The sequence below is a fragment of the Diuraphis noxia genome, unplaced genomic scaffold, assembly GCF_037042655.1.
Source record: "Diuraphis noxia isolate RWA-SAM2 unplaced genomic scaffold, SU_Dnox_SAM2 contig0001, whole genome shotgun sequence".
In the NCBI taxonomy this organism is placed as follows: Eukaryota; Metazoa; Arthropoda; class Insecta; order Hemiptera; family Aphididae; genus Diuraphis; species Diuraphis noxia.
Genome location: NW_028301711.1, coordinates 63,256,197 through 63,272,241, shown reverse-complemented (window position 1 = coordinate 63,272,241; position 16,045 = coordinate 63,256,197). Strand labels below are relative to the sequence as shown.

At 37.6% G+C, this 16,045-nt stretch overlaps 2 protein-coding genes across 2 annotated transcripts; both read left to right on the top strand.

Annotated features, from left to right (window-relative positions):
- Positions 1-1,161: 1,161 nt before the first annotated feature.
- LOC149061228 (uncharacterized) lies at positions 1,162-4,653 on the top strand. The gene has a single exon (XM_089230887.1). It carries the CDS (start codon positions 1,162-1,164, stop codon positions 4,651-4,653), a length of 3,492 nt encoding a protein of 1,163 aa, XP_089087013.1.
- Positions 4,654-4,847: 194 nt separating this feature from the next.
- On the top strand, positions 4,848-5,987 carry LOC149061227 (uncharacterized). The gene has a single exon (XM_089230886.1). The coding sequence runs from the start codon at positions 4,848-4,850 to the stop codon at positions 5,985-5,987; it is 1,140 nt and encodes a 379-aa protein (XP_089087012.1).
- The last annotated feature ends 10,058 nt before the right edge of the window (positions 5,988-16,045 follow it).

Here is a 16,045-nt window from a genome sequence, read left to right as displayed (position 1 = left end):
TCCATATATTTTGGCGTCGTTTGCCATTTTTTGCGCCGTGTGCATCGTTCGTCGTGTCGCCATATTGTTCACGGTGACCGTGTCGACGTGTGTGGAAAGAAGTCCCATTGCGGTCCTTTATTGCTTTCCCGTGTATCCGTCTGGGTTACGGCGATTCTTTGTGTCCAGTGTGCCACGTGGTGTGTCTCGTCACCATCAAGTACTGCGTCGTCTGTCGTGCCGCCATTTTGCCCATTACCACCGGTCTGCGTTGTTGCATCAAGTCAACGTGTGCAAGCGGCGTCCTGTGTGTTGTGCCGAACAGCCAAGTCAGTGGCTGATTCGTGGGTTGTAACTGGTGGTGCAGGTCGTAAATATTGTTTTGGTCTTTTATATTATTAGTAATAACTAACCTTATCAACCGGCAATAAGTTGTTGCACATTGTTACGTGCATATTAGCATTCATATATTATAATGTATATATATAGTTATATTTTAATCGCCGTATATTGTATATTCAATTTAACAAAGTATTTTAATTATTATAATTTGCAAATTACGATACAATCGGCAGTTTTTTTTTCCTTTTCATTGTTAACCCAACACAATATCATCCTTTATGATCCAAGCACTCTAGCCTAGTCATTTTCCGTTTAGCAAAGTAGTTAAAATTATATATATAATTTTATCTTTATACAGTGTCAAGGTAACAACCGTAAATAAGGATTGCCTTGATCCAACATTTTGGTAGCAGAGCGTGGTTAAACGGAGATTTGGGTTGTGGGCTTCTCTTGTTAGTCATAATTAATTGTTTATTTTTTTGTTATATATATATATATATGGTGATATAATATAATATGATTACTTGTGCCTATGTTTATGATTTTTGTATCATATTATAATATAAAATATTATAATATTATTGTACGGTACTTGGTACTGTTGATACTATTACCTTATGGCTGTTGTTTTGCATTTTGTTTGGTATAGTTATTTTTTTTTGTTAAGGTAAGGTACTTAAGGTTTTTGTGGTATTTGCAAAAAGAGTTAAGTTTGTTAGTAATCACATTATAGTTGATGAGTATACACGGGTATACCATTTAATAGTATATAATTATTTCTTTGTTGAAATTTGATTTCCATTTTGGTCCGGTTTTTTCTTTTTCAATTATTGATCAATTATGGCGGGTGGCAATCAAGTTGATGACCCGAGTCGCATTAAGCGTGCCCGAATACATGCCGAAATGAAAAGAAATAATGTGGTTACTAATATTAAAAATTTATTTGAAATTTCTAGCACTATTGTTACCTCTCCAGACCTTGTTCCTAAGTTCTTAAGACTTGCTCGTGATACAGAGAATTTATGGACTCAATTTAACGTTGAAAATGATTCCCTGCTAGATGCTTTAATTGACCTGGATAAAGTAGGTGAGTTTGACACTAGCGTTGAACCGTCAGTTAGAGATATGATTGCCGCCATCCATGTAGCGGTCGATCAATGTGATAACCGTACGATTTTAAGTTCAAAGTCTGCCACTATGTCTGATTGTAATGTACCATGCACAGTTAATTCACAGTCTCAACCGGTCGACGGTATGAACGTTCAGACCCCGCAGGCCCCAATTTCTGTTGCTACTCCGGACACGTCACCCTTAATGCCAGATGCTTATGGTGCTCGGTTGCCTAAAATTCCGTTACCTTCCTTTGATGGAACAATTCACAATTGGCCAGTATTCAGGGATCGTTATTCTGTTTTAGTGGGCAACAATACTAGGTTATCTGATATTGAGAAATATTATTATCTATTAAATTGTATACAGGGAAGTGCGGCTGAAGCGATAAAGGGTATTTCGGTCTCAGGTGACATGTATGGTCTAGCCTGGTCTACGTTAGTTCAAAGATTTGATAAACCACGGCAGCTTGCAACGGCATTGGTTGAACAATTATTAAGTGCCCCAGTCACCGATAAGGAAACATTAGCTACGCTGTCGTCTTTTTTGGTTAAGTTTGATGAAGCTAGTGCTAGTCTGTTTGCGTTAAATATTCCCGATTTGTCTGCTTTCATCTTATTCGTCATGGCGTCTCGGTGCTTACCACTTTATTGTAGGAAATTATTTGAGGCAGACAATCATTCTGAATACCCTACCATATATCAACTTTTGGCTTTTGTCAAGTCTCGTGTGCAGGTTCTTGAAAATTCTGAATTTTCCTTGGGCGTATCAGTTAAGTCCGGTCATCAGCAGGGAGGCAAATCAAGTAAAACCTCTCGGGTGGCATTAGTTGGAGTAGATGCACCGCAGCCGAAAGAAAAGCTTAGATGTCTGTATTGTCAGGGTACAAACCACACTATCACTAAGTGTTTTAAATTCAAACGTCTATCGGGTAAAGATCGACGCGACGCAGTGCGTAAATTTCGTTTGTGTTTTTCTTGTTTTTCGGCAAGTCATATCGTGTCACAGTGTACCGTTACTAAGCCATGCGCCAAGTGTGACGATAAGCATCATTCTCTGTTATATATTTCAGCTCTTACGTCAAATTCTACCGAGAATGTTTATCCGGCTCCGAGTAATGGTGCCAACGCCATGACCAGCGTAGTATCGGATAGGAACGTGATGTTAGGGACAGCACTGGTTCATATTCGTAGTCATTTAGGTCCAATGTGCTCCGTGCGCGCTTTGATTGATGGTGGTTCCCAAATCTCGGCTCTGACTTCTAGTTGTGTGACCCGCCTCGGGCTGAAAATTGATAAGTGGACCGCGGCTGTCACTGGTATTTCAGGTATTGAAGTACCACGAGTACTTGGGCAGGTTAGATGTGTGATGACACCCAGATATGATGAATCCCTACAAATACCCATGACAGCTTGGGTGTTGAATAGTATTACCAATTCGATACCAACTCGTCCTATGTCTGCTAGTATTAAGGAGCGTTATTCCCATTTTGCCATGGCCGACCCTAACTTTGATCAGCCCGGGCCAATTGACCTTTTGATAGGAGCTGACTTATATCCCTCTGTGATGGAAGGAGGCAAAGTGGTGATTGATGATGCACTTCCAGCGGCTTTTAACACGGTGTTCGGATGGATAATCGTAGGATCCGTTTCTCCTTCAACCGGTCGCGATCCATTGTGTGGTTTGGTTTCATTGACCGTTTCGTTGGAAAACACGTTAGCTAAATTCTGGCAGGTGGAAGAACCCGATTCCGCCCCCACCGAGTTCACAGAACAAGGACAGTGTGAGGTAATTTTTCGTGATCAGATGTCGCGTCTAGAAGACGGCCGATTTTCCGTACCTTTGCCCTTTCGGTTTCCGTTGACTCCCGACGTATTCGAGGGATCTCGTCAACTTGCGATAAAACGATTTTTGAACCTTGAAGCAAAATTGCGGAGTAACCCAGCTTTGTATGAATCCTATCGTAATTTTATGCAAGAATACTTGAACTTGGGTCACATGTCCGTAGCAACTCGTCCCGGATTGTATTTCATACCGCATCATGCCGTCCTAAAGGATTCTGCGGAGACATCTAAGGTTCGAGTAGTATTTGACGCATCGGCCTCGTGTTATTCTGGTCGATCATTGAATGATTGTTTGCATACTGGTGTGAAATTACAACGTGACATTGTTGACATTTTGCTCCGTTTTCGCACCTTTCGTTTTGTTTTTACCACGGACGTGTGTAAAATGTATCGCCAAATCTTGATAAACGACAAATTTCGACCGTATCAACATATTTTTTGGCGAACTTCCAATACCGATGAATTAGTGGAATATGAACTAAATACGGTCACTTATGGGGTAAATTGTGCACCATTCTTAGCCTTACGGGTAATCAAATATATTGCCGAGAATGATTGCGACGACGATCTTGTTGTGAGAGATGCACTACAATTGCAGACGTATGTAGATGACATTTTTATGGGTGCTGACACTGTCGGTGAGTTGCTGCAGGCACAATCGTCATTATTGAAAATCTTAGGGCAGGCTGGTTTCCAGTTAAAAAAGTGGTTAAGTAATTCCGATAGGGTCCTGGCCAATATTTCTCCCGAAGATAGGTTGGTTGAATCAATCCCTATGGATTCTGTCGATGAGAATATTCCCAAGGTATTAGGTATGCAATGGAAACCACGAGGAGACGTATTTAATTATACCATCAAATTGAAGGCTCGGCCCGTTTCAACGAAGAGAAGTGTGCTGTCTGTAATTGCGCGATTGTTTGATCCGCTTGGTTTTTTATGCCCGGTCATTTTTTTTGCTAAGCATTTAATGCAACGTATTTGGGTATCTAAGGTGTCTTGGGATGAACCGTTGCCAAATGATATTGAAGTGGAATGGAATAAATTCTTGGATGAGTTACCTTCATTGTCTGCCATTTCGATCCCCAGATTTTGTCAAACTTTTCCAAGCCTATCATGTCAGTTATGTGGTTTCTGTGATGCTTCAACGAGGGGATACGCAGCATTAGTGTATTTGCGGGTGTCGGACCATATGTCGAATAGCCAAGTATTCCTGTTGTGTGCAAAAACCAAACTGGCTCCTATTAAATCACTATCAATTCCTCGATTAGAATTGTGTGGGGCATTGTTGCTTGCCCGCTTGATGAATCGAGTTTACAGTGTTCTCAGTTCCAGATTAAATATTGATGGCATTTTCGCTTGGTCAGATTCTCCTCCGTAGCGTTAGCATGGATTATTAATACTCAACTCGAATTTAAGGTATTCGTTTCAAATCGCGTTAATCAAATCCGTCAACTCATCCCTCTTTGTCATTGGGCTCATATAAGCACTCAAAACAATCCCGCTGATTGCGCCTCTAGAGGTGTGTCTCCGTCGGTGCTAATCGATTTGAAATTATACTGGTATGGTCCTAAAATGTTGACGCAGCCACCAACGACGTGGGTGTCTCATATTCCATCTCTTGAGTCCGATGGTATACCTGAGGTTAGACAGGCTGTTCTCGTGGTCGGGGCGCCAAACGCCGAGCCTGAATGGTTTAATAGATACTCGTCTCTTGATCATTTGTTAGTCATTGTTTCGTGGATACGTCGATTTATTAAGCTATGTCGGCCGCGGCTTTTTACTAGATATACGAGTCCCTATCCTACTCGATCTGAATTAAATGAGTCTTTGATGGTTCTCGCTCGAGTCTCACAATGCGTCCATCTGTCTCAGTTGCGTCGTGAATTGGCTATGTCATCCCAAATTTCGAAACCGTGGGTACATCTCTGTCCTTTCGTTGATGAACAGGGTCTGGTACGGGCCGGTGGTCGGTTATCTAACGCCAACATCCCAGACGACCAGAAACATCCGATACTTTTGTCTCGTCATTCCCATTTGTCCCTATTACTTGTGCACCGTTTGCATAAGGTCCTATGTCATGCAGGCCCAAGGGTTATTACTGCGGTAGTGTCCCGACAGTTTTGGATCGTGGCTGTGCGCCGGTTGATAAGGCACGTTATCGTAAAGTGTGTAATTTGCGTCCGGTTTTCAGCTCGAAACCCTTATCCGGTTATGGCTGATTTGCCCCCGTGTCGAGTCCAGCAATGTCGTCCATTTACAAAAGTAGGTATCGATTATGCTGGCCCGTTAACAATGAAAGAAGTCAGTCTTCGTAAACCTAGACAATACAAGGTTTATATTGCAGTTTTTATATGTATGTCTGTTAAGTGCGTCCATTTGGAGCCCGTACTTGATTTGACTACCGAAGCTTTTCTTGCAGCCTTCGATAGATTTGTTTCTAGGCGGGGGTTGCCCTCGGACGTATACTCTGATTGTGGGACTAATTTCGTCGGCGCCGCTCGCCAATTACGTTCGCTGGTCAACCACGAAAGTGGGCAACCCCGATTAATTAAGTCGTTTAGTTGCAATTGGCATTTTAACCCTCCCAGTGCGCCTCACTTCGGGGGTATCTGGGAGGCTGCAGTGAAGTCCGCTAAATCTCTGTTGATTCGCACTATTGGGACTCATGTAACGACTTTGGAAGAATTCCTAACTATTTTGACGCGCGTGTAATCGGTTTTAAATTCGCGTCCGCTGACACCGCTAACGTCAGATCCAACTGATTTAGATTGCCTTACCCCTGGGCACTTCCTGATTGGCCAGCCGTTGTGCGCTGTTCCTACTCTTGATGTGATCAACATCCCTATTTCTCGTCTGTCCAGGTGGAAAATGTTGCATCAGCTTTTCCAATTATTCTGGCGTCGTTGGTCGAGTGAGTATCTCAATCTCCTGCAGGCACGGCCCAAATGGACCTCTAACACGTCGAAAGTGTTGTGCGTCAACGACATGGTTGTTGTCAAAGACAACTTGGCACCACCATTGCAATGGAAGTTGGGGCGGGTGGTCGAACTCTTACCAGGAGACGATGGGGTTGTCCGTGTAGTAGTCCGTCTTTTAACTCCAGGGGGGGAGTTGGTTCGTCCAGTAGTTAAATTGGTATTATTACCCACTGAAACGGATTCCTCTGCATAAGGGTGTTATTTTTTTTGTAACATATTGTATTATAAGCTAAATTTAATCTTGCTCGAACATATATTATTATTCTTCTTTTTTTCTTTTTTTTTTTTTTTTGTATCTTTAGGAGAATTTAAGTTGGAATTAAGATTGTTTTAGATGATACACGATAGAATTGAAGAGATTATGGTAGTTTAGCTTGTTGGACCCCCATTGCAGGAAGTCTAACCGCCAGATAAATTTTTAAAACTGACGACTGATTAATAAAATATAATAGGTTTATGGATTAGTCCAGATAAGAGAAGTGGACGCCTCAAAGGAGGCACGAGTGTATATACCGAATATGTGTTGGTCCTCGATGTCATAGCCTCCATGCGCTTGACGCATTTCGTTACAAGCGTAAGAGAATGACAAAAGAGCGTCAGACATGTTGTTGATAAGTTTGGTTTCGACCGTAGGTATAGGTGTGGATATACCACGATTCATTTCATTCTGCCGGTCTTTATAAGAAAGGGCTGAAACCAAAGCGCGTAGTCTAGTAGAATTGTACGAATGGTCAAGGTCCACGAAGATAGCCTGATCAGGGAAGCGTGTATTAACGTCGAAAGGTGGGGGACAGACCATGTCCTCCAACGAAGTCAACGCGGCGTCACGATTGGCCTGAACCACCATATTCTTAAAGGCCATAGACCTCAGAGTGGCTTTAAAGGTCCTAATTTCCACCCAACCGTGGGCCTCGAAATCCAGAAGCTGAGTAGTCCACCCGTACGGCATCTTATTTTGTGCTCTTCAACGGTCTAGGCTTGGGCAACTGTTCTTTAGAGAGAGCTCTGGTGATGATATGGGGCCGAGGTCGAGGAGACAATTCCGTGGAGGAGATGATCTCAATGGAGGAAGATTGACTATCGGTATGTTTTAACGGTGGGAAAGTGTCGAAATAAGTGGTAGACGTGTCTTTGTGCTCACACGCCGGTTGCTGTACTATGAGACACAAACCACGAAAACGGGCTGTGCTAATCGAGCGATGTGAGTTAACAAGAGACACGCGACCACGAGGAATAGGTCTAGACAATCTGTGCGCAGACATATGTGTTATTATAGGTGACGGGAAACGGAAGATGTAGTATAAGTAACTTTTAAATTTAATGAGATTAATAAACATACAAAACTATCGTGCATCATTAAAGTAAATGAAATTGATAATAATAATATTCATAAAAAAGGGGGCCATATGGGCATTATGGATGTGGAAACAAATAAAATAAAAATTTAACATTAGCAAACGCAAATGATTGCATTAAATAAATGGCTCTACTCGAGCAAATTCAAACAAAACATAATTATATTTTAAACATGATAATATAGTTGAGATAAACAAATGGAATAAAATAATCACGTAATAATAATGATAAGTCAAAGAATCGCTTAGTCAAACGAGAGTGAATCATACGACATGCGTAGAACACCCTTAATATGTACAAGAGCACCAGCTGGTAAGTCAAAGTTAAGCGTGGACGAGTTAGAACGGGTGGTGGCATTAGTACGGTCCCCAAGCAGTGTGATGTCGTAGGCGTAGTCAGTAAAGTTAAAAACGAAACTGACGGGGAGGGATGATGCCATGAAATCTTCGAGATACGTAAAACGTCTCTCAATCAACGGGTGAGCGTTCCAGCAGTTGGCGTACCAACGCGGGCCGCCGAAGCGACACCCGAGCTTGTGAAGCCGAGGAACCTCACACTGATGCGCATACTTATAAGCCCACTTGTTCGTACAATCGCACATACAGGTAATAGTGACGTTGAGATAATCATGGTCCATAAAACCCGTGACGCAGTCGTTTTGAAACTCAGATGTCGCATAAGAGTAAGTAGGGTTACAATTGGCGCCTTCGGGTGCAATGCCAGGTCTGGTGTTAAGGGTCTGATTGACTGCCACTTTTAGCGCACCAGTGAATAACACCATCGCAGTGACTAAGTAGAAGACAATAGACACAACGAGGACGGTGAGCAAACACAAAGCGCAAGTCAATGGAGTCATAATGTCGGTTTAAATATCGTCAATTTCAATCTGACACGATTGATCGTCGTAGGATCGCCAACTGAGGTCAAAGTGGTTTTCGAAATTAGTCCTGTCGAAGATACGCTCGCCCGCGTGAGTATTTAACTGTGTGAGGGATGTTAACCTTATTAACGTCGCAACAGCGTGGGAATATTGATCGGGATCGTAATAGCGTCCTAGGAGTCTTAGCAGGTCATTAAGAGCCAAACGAAAATCCTGGTCATCGACGTTGAAATAAAGCTCTCCACTAGGAAACCTGCCGTTCCTAAGTGTAACAGAGGCGTCCAAAAGAATCTGGACGTCGTTAGCGACAGCAGCGGAGCCAAAGATGGTATTGGGGTCACGAACGAGAATAGTTGCGACAAATCTTGTTATTTGAGTATATTTAATTATGTGTATGGTATTTACTATATAACGCGCGGATGTAGGAAAGTACATATATCCCAAATCAATTTGGGTTTGATAGAGTAATTTCTTCAGATTTTCATAGATGGAATGCGCAACGTCATATGAACTAGAAGCAATGGCATACGTAGTCTCAGCGATACTATAAATTGAATATGCATATGAGACTAAATCTGCCATAGGTAGGGAACGGAAACTCCAGGGGGGGAGTTGGTTCGTCCAGTAGTTAAATTGGTATTATTACCCACTGAAACGGATTCCTCTGCATAAGGGTGTTATTTTTTTTGTAACATATTGTATTATAAGCTAAATTTAATCTTGCTCGAACATATATTATTATTCTTCTTTTTTTTTTTTTTTTATTTGTACTAATTTAATAGTAATTGGGGTGCCCAAACTCAGTAATCTCTGTTATACCACGTCCAGCTTTGGGAACAAGGTAATACATTTATAAGGTTAAACCAATTCATTAGGACCGTGACTAGGCAAGTGTACTAGGAAGGTTTTTTGATTCATGCTAATTAATTTGTTAACTTGTATATGATTTTTATGTTCATTATTATATGACTTGTTATGTTAAGGTTTATATGATATGTTATGTTAGTTATTTGTTTGTTAAAAAAAAAAATATGTCAACGGTTGGTTTGGTTCTAACTGAATTTTGTAAACTTGTCACCACTGGTGACATCCACACGTCTACCCTAATTGGAGTCAACGCACATGAACAAGTATCATCAGCTTTTCAACTCTTGTAAGACGACTCTTCCAAGGGGGGAGTATGTTCGAGCATGCTGCAGCCACTGCGTTGCCATTGGCACCCCTGAACACCGGCACTAGCAGCCCTACATCATTGCTGTCGTCCGACCTGATAAGCGCTTCTGTTTTGTTCGGCGAAGCGACCGTGTGTGTGTCAGCTCGTTGTTGTGGTATCTATATTCCATATATTTTGGCGTCGTTTGCCATTTTTTGCGCCGTGTGCATCGTTCGTCGTGTCGCCATATTGTTCACGGTGACCGTGTCGACGTGTGTGGAAAGAAGTCCCATTGCGGTCCTTTATTGCTTTCCCGTGTATCCGTCTGGGTTACGGCGATTCTTTGTGTCCAGTGTGCCACGTGGTGTGTCTCGTCACCATCAAGTACTGCGTCGTCTGTCGTGCCGCCATTTTGCCCATTACCACCGGTCTGCGTTGTTGCATCAAGTCAACGTGTGCAAGCGGCGTCCTGTCCTACCTAACCTAACCTAGTCATTTTCCGTTTAGCAAAGTAGTTAAAATTATATATATAATTTTATCTTTATACAGTGTCAAGGTAACAACCGTAAATAAGGATTGCCTTGATCCAACACATATAAAATTATTTATCCTATCTATATTTATTTTTATAAAGAGAAAACAAAATTTCTTAAAATACCTATAAATATAAGATACATTTATTACTTCTGTATCGTCAGGTTTATTTTCCATATAATTTTTATAAACTGAATCTGGTCCAGAAATGTTTTCAGCACTTTGATCAATATCATCTATTAGCTCATTAAGCTTCGGTCATTTAAGGTTAATTAACTATACACAGTGGGTTTAGGCGGTTCAGCAGTAAATTGTTGAGAATAAATGCGAAATGCCTAACCAAAATTAGACGCATTATCGGTGACTGTGTGAGATATTTTTTTAACATAAATTTTATAACTTGTCAAAATGTTAGATTGGAAAATGGATTTTGCAATATTCATGTAATTATGGCTACCTTCAATTCATCAACAAGCTATAACATATGAAAAACGCTTATACGTATTTTCTTCTTTATAGTGCATGATCATCCCAAAATAACTCTTGTTCAGTGAACTCCAAATGTCCATTGTTAAACAAATATATTTTTGCATAGAAATTTTGACTATTAAGTCATTTACATAATCATTATACTTATTTACTAATTCATTGTTTCCCTGTTTATTATTCTTCTATCTGGCACAAAATTATCATTAGTCAATCCAGTAATTAATTTTTTGAATGATGGTTGTTCACAAGTTGGAATAGGTTTCATTTCTTCTATTATATAATTGAATATAAAATCAGTTACTTGAAATGTAAATAATGCATGTTAAATTATATATTTTCTACCACAAATAATATCATTAATATATTTATCAATATTATAAATTAAATTGTATTTTTTCATTTTGGATCTTAAATATGTAGTAATATTTCAAATATTATTTTATATTATTAAATATTATATTTGTATAAACATTAAGTTAAATGATTTAATATTAGATTAACCTACATAGCTTCACATCATTGTCCATTAAAAAATTATGATAATATTATTATAATATGTCATAAGTTTTTACAAATCAGAAAAGTTTAGAGATTAGATTTTCTACCATATTAAAATAATTATTAAAACTATTAAATATTTAAATAACCATACAATTATCAAGCATTTATGATCAAGTTATATTTTTAAATATAATTGTATTCTTAAATTTTGTCTACACTACTTCTTTGTACTATGTAAAGGAAATAATAATACTTTTCATTATTAATCTTAGATTAAGTAGTTAATACTTATTTTATTATTGAAATTTGTTTATTTAATTTTATTTGTTGCACTCTTTATAAAAAAATCTAAATGTCTAAAGTTATTATCAGATGAATTATAAATTAAATTATTAGATTATCTATAAAATAATTTTAAAATATCTTGGTATTTTTATTTTTATCATTGAGTAATTTTGATTGATAGTTGATAAGTAGGTACAATAAATTAAAAGACAATGGTATACCACGTATAAGTGTAATGTGTCAAGTATTTGATTTTGAAAAAACATTAGTTTTAAAACAAATAACCAAGATTTAAGATATTTCTAAATACCTACTAGCAGCTGAGAGCAGTATTCAGGTAATTTTCATTAAAAGTAAATTTGAATTTTATTTCTGTTGAGTAAAATACTGCTTTATATATTATAAAATAATTTATTGATTAATTTAATTGACTTAATACCACTATTTAATAATTACTAGTTAGTAATATGCATAGGTATTAAACCCAAGGTATATGATAATTAAATACCTTTTGTTTATAGAGAATTTTTTACTAAAACCAGAATTATCTACAGAATGACATATTTGTGTTTGCTTGGATGTCGACACATTGTTTGAACTACTGGAGCTTTCTTTTTTATACAATTTTAATTGATTCATCATTCCAAAGTGCACATGCTGAAAAGTTAAAAGTTAGTAAATACTAAATATTAGAACTATATGAGAATTGAAAAATATGATGTTTCACATCAGTTTTCAAAAAACAACTTTAAAAAAATACAATTAATAACTAAGTGACTGACTAAGAATGAGCAAAGCAACTAAAAGATAATTTGCAACAGCTTTTAATATAAATAGTGACTGTTTGCTACGTTTTATTATTAATAAATAAAGTGGACCAGGGCTGGATTTGGCGAAGGATCTTAACTTTTAAGGGCAATTTCCCTGGACAGCAGATGTTTGGGATTATCTAGATGCTGTCATGCTGATATACTATATATAAAAAAAAAAAGAATGAATGTTATGTAGCCATGTAGGCACTGGATTTTTATCATTTGTAGAAGACTTTGTAAGAAAAAGTCAAGAAAAGTACAAAATTTATAAAAATGTATTTATACTTAAACATTTTTATTTCACTCATTTTGACTGTACTATTTAGAATCAACTGTAAATTATAAAAAATTGAAAGTATTAAATTAAATTAAACTGTAATTATAATTTATTACAAATGTAACAGTGTGAAGGATTAATTTCAAAATTGTTATAAATAAAGTGTTATGAAATTAATATAATCATTTTTACTTTTAAAAAGGCGGGTAAGTCGTGGATGTCGCTCTGCTGTACAGTAGGTTACAAGTGGGTTACTGTAATGGATGGAATTAAATTTGAATCCAATGATATTATATCATTGTATACGAAAAACGATTCTGAGCGAAGACGGTTTATCTGTCTAGAATATATTATAGATTATTAAAAATTTTCAAATCTTAGATTTAAAAAGAAATTTTTTTATGAATTTCTAGTTTAAAATAATTTGCGAATTTTCGTGATTTTCGTGATTTTTACGTATGATGTCTAAAATTCAAACTTTGTATGCTTGTAAAAAAAATTGTGACTACGCATTTCTTTTATTTTTCAACTCCTATTGTAAAAATATGATAGGAGCCATGTATTAAATTTTCAAATCTTAGGTCTAAAAAGAAAAACTTTTATGAATTTCTATCTAAGATAATTTGAAAATTGCCGTAATTTTTTCGCATTTAGTCAAAATTTGAACTTTAAATGCTTATAAAAAAAAGTTGTGAATATATATTGCTTTTATTTTTCAACTTAAATCGAAAATTTTTGAAAATTGCATAGTGGATAGAATATATTTATATAAACATTCGGTGAAAATTTCATGTATCTCATGGTCATTTGTTTTAAAGTTACATCAAAAATCAAAATCGATTTTGTCGAAAAATGAGTGTGCGTAAAATTTCCCGTTTTTCCCTTAATTTTTAGTTTGTTTATCTCGATTATTTAGAAAAGTATTAAGAATTTTGGATCTTTGCTAATTCAGTCAAAAACATTTATAAACCCAGACCACTCATTAACTATTGTGTATAAAATTTTTGACCGTGAGGACCATCTTGTTTGAACAAATTGAGGAATTCTTTTCCCTACAATAATATCTACAAAATTAGTACGCAAAGTGGAATTGTGAAAATAAGCAGCGATACCAGTGAGGTTAGCAACAAATATACGACATTTAGCATTTATACTACAACCATGTCGCAATACCAAATTTAATTTGTGAGCTAGTGTTTAAATAAAGCATTAGGTGCAACTTCTTTAATTCTAGCCTGTAAACCTGTTAAATGCCCAGAACACATATCCCATCATAACATTATCTAAATAATTTATTTTCTATATCAAACTCATGTAAAACAGAATTAACCAAATTAAATAAACCTTCAGCCGTGCGGTCTTCACTAACATTATAAAAATCCAAGAAACGCTCAACCAATTCAGATTTATCTGTAACATATCTAATTATTATTGAACATTGTGTTTTTTGACTGATATCTGTAGTGAATTCGAATGGAATAAAATTTACATTGCCTGATTTCATTTTTTATTTGGTTTATTAAAAATTCAGAAATACATGAAATTAAATCATCTTGTATGGACTTGGACATGAAAATATGTTTTTTATATTATTATAATGATTTTTATTTCTTGAGAACACCTAATAATATGCATATTAAACAGCTCTCTAAAATTCCCTTTATTTAATGAATCACTGCTTTCATCATGACCTCTAAATGCCAACTCTTGTTTTCCCAAAAATAAAACCAAATCGATTAAGTGCTGCATAAATAAACGATTCAATCTCAAATTTTCATTTTAATTTTTTTTAAACAAATTACCATGTTCATTAACAACGTTTAGTATAGTAAAACAATTTTTTCTAGGTTTTTTAATCCTAAATGATTATGAATATGTTCTTTTGATGATTGATGTATTTGTATACCCTTAGATAATTTTTTAAAATCATAATACCCAACAGTGTTCCACACAGACTTCATTTATAAATAATAATTGAATATAATTAAGAATAATGACTAACTAATAAGCTTGTAAGTTGTAATATTTAAATTAATTACTCATCAGACTGTCCAATCTACCGTATCTAAAATGAATTATAACGTATGTTGAAGTATTTTGATGACAGACGAGCGATGAGTTACAGGCTACTGTTCAATAAAAATTACTAGTTACAACGTAAGAATTTATAACAATTTCTGTACAAGTACAATCAAAAACAACAATCACATTGTTAAATTAAAGATAAATCTTATCTCGTATTACAATATAAAATTGACATTTATTCAGAATATAAAAATAATGTTGATAGCTATTTTTAAACACATTTTTACAGGTTTTAGTATGAGTTTTAAATTTGAACATTGTATGGTTGTACATTTACAACACTGTATTCAATATTTTGATTGGTATTGATTTTTATTTTTTTTCATTTACCTAATAACCTAAAACCTTATTAATTCAACTAACGTTTGGTGAAATCAATATAATTATTGTTAAAAACGTCCATACTACATGATCAAATTTTGATGGTATATTAATTTGTTAATTTTACCAATGGTATTTCGTTCTGTGCAGAGACGGGTCCCCTTGGCATCCGTTGTGTCAATCGCAGTTCTATTTCCGGAGGCTTGACCCTCCGACCTGACGGGCAACTTTACGACGACGGAGGTTTCAGCAGTCATCTAGTCAATGAGGGTGACAAATCTAGCCCACACTTCGTCGGAACACTGCTCCTGCCGAGATCGATAAAGCGTTGTCTGAACGATTGTAGGAGAGTCGTGTCGTCGGGTTAGAGAATCTGCCCGTCTTCATCTACGCCATCATTGCCGGCGTCGAGGTAAGGCAGGTTGACACCCAGCATGTCATCGTGGTTTGCTGCGAAGCCAACTGAGACAGAACTACTGTCGGGGGCCGATGGGGGGTCACGCGGCCGCCAGAGCTACGGGCGTGCGACGACGATGTCGTAGCCTTCGTTACGCGGTGACTCACGATGAGGCGCTGATAGAGGTAGCAGCGGGAGAGACAATCTGTCCCCTGTCTCATCGGTATGGCCTGCCTCGTATACGTCGGCTGCATGCTGGGCATCGTTGACAGGGATGGGCCGTCTGTGTCCTTGGCGCACTTTCTGTCATGGATGAGGCTGAACCGCCAATGTCCGGTGGTCTGTTACCAACTGGTATCCTTGGATTAGTCTCCAATGTTGTGGGTGGAGGGAACATACCGCCCGTGTCCGGCGGTCTGTTACCAACCGGTATCCCTGGTACGTCATCCATTACGTCTCGTGTCGTGGGAACGCAAGGATCTCCGCCTCACGTGCGTGGTGGGCTACGGTTGGCCCGTACTCGCTGTCGGTTCACCGTAGCAGGGAATGGAACAGTCGCGGCAGCGAGTGCTGCAAGCCTCTTGTGGTTAAAGACATAGTTGGCCCGTCCTTGTTTGCTGGGGAAGCTATCCCCACAGCTATCAATGGTGCAGGGGAACCACCCTAAGACGTCTTCGGCATCGAGAATGGGTACTTGGCACT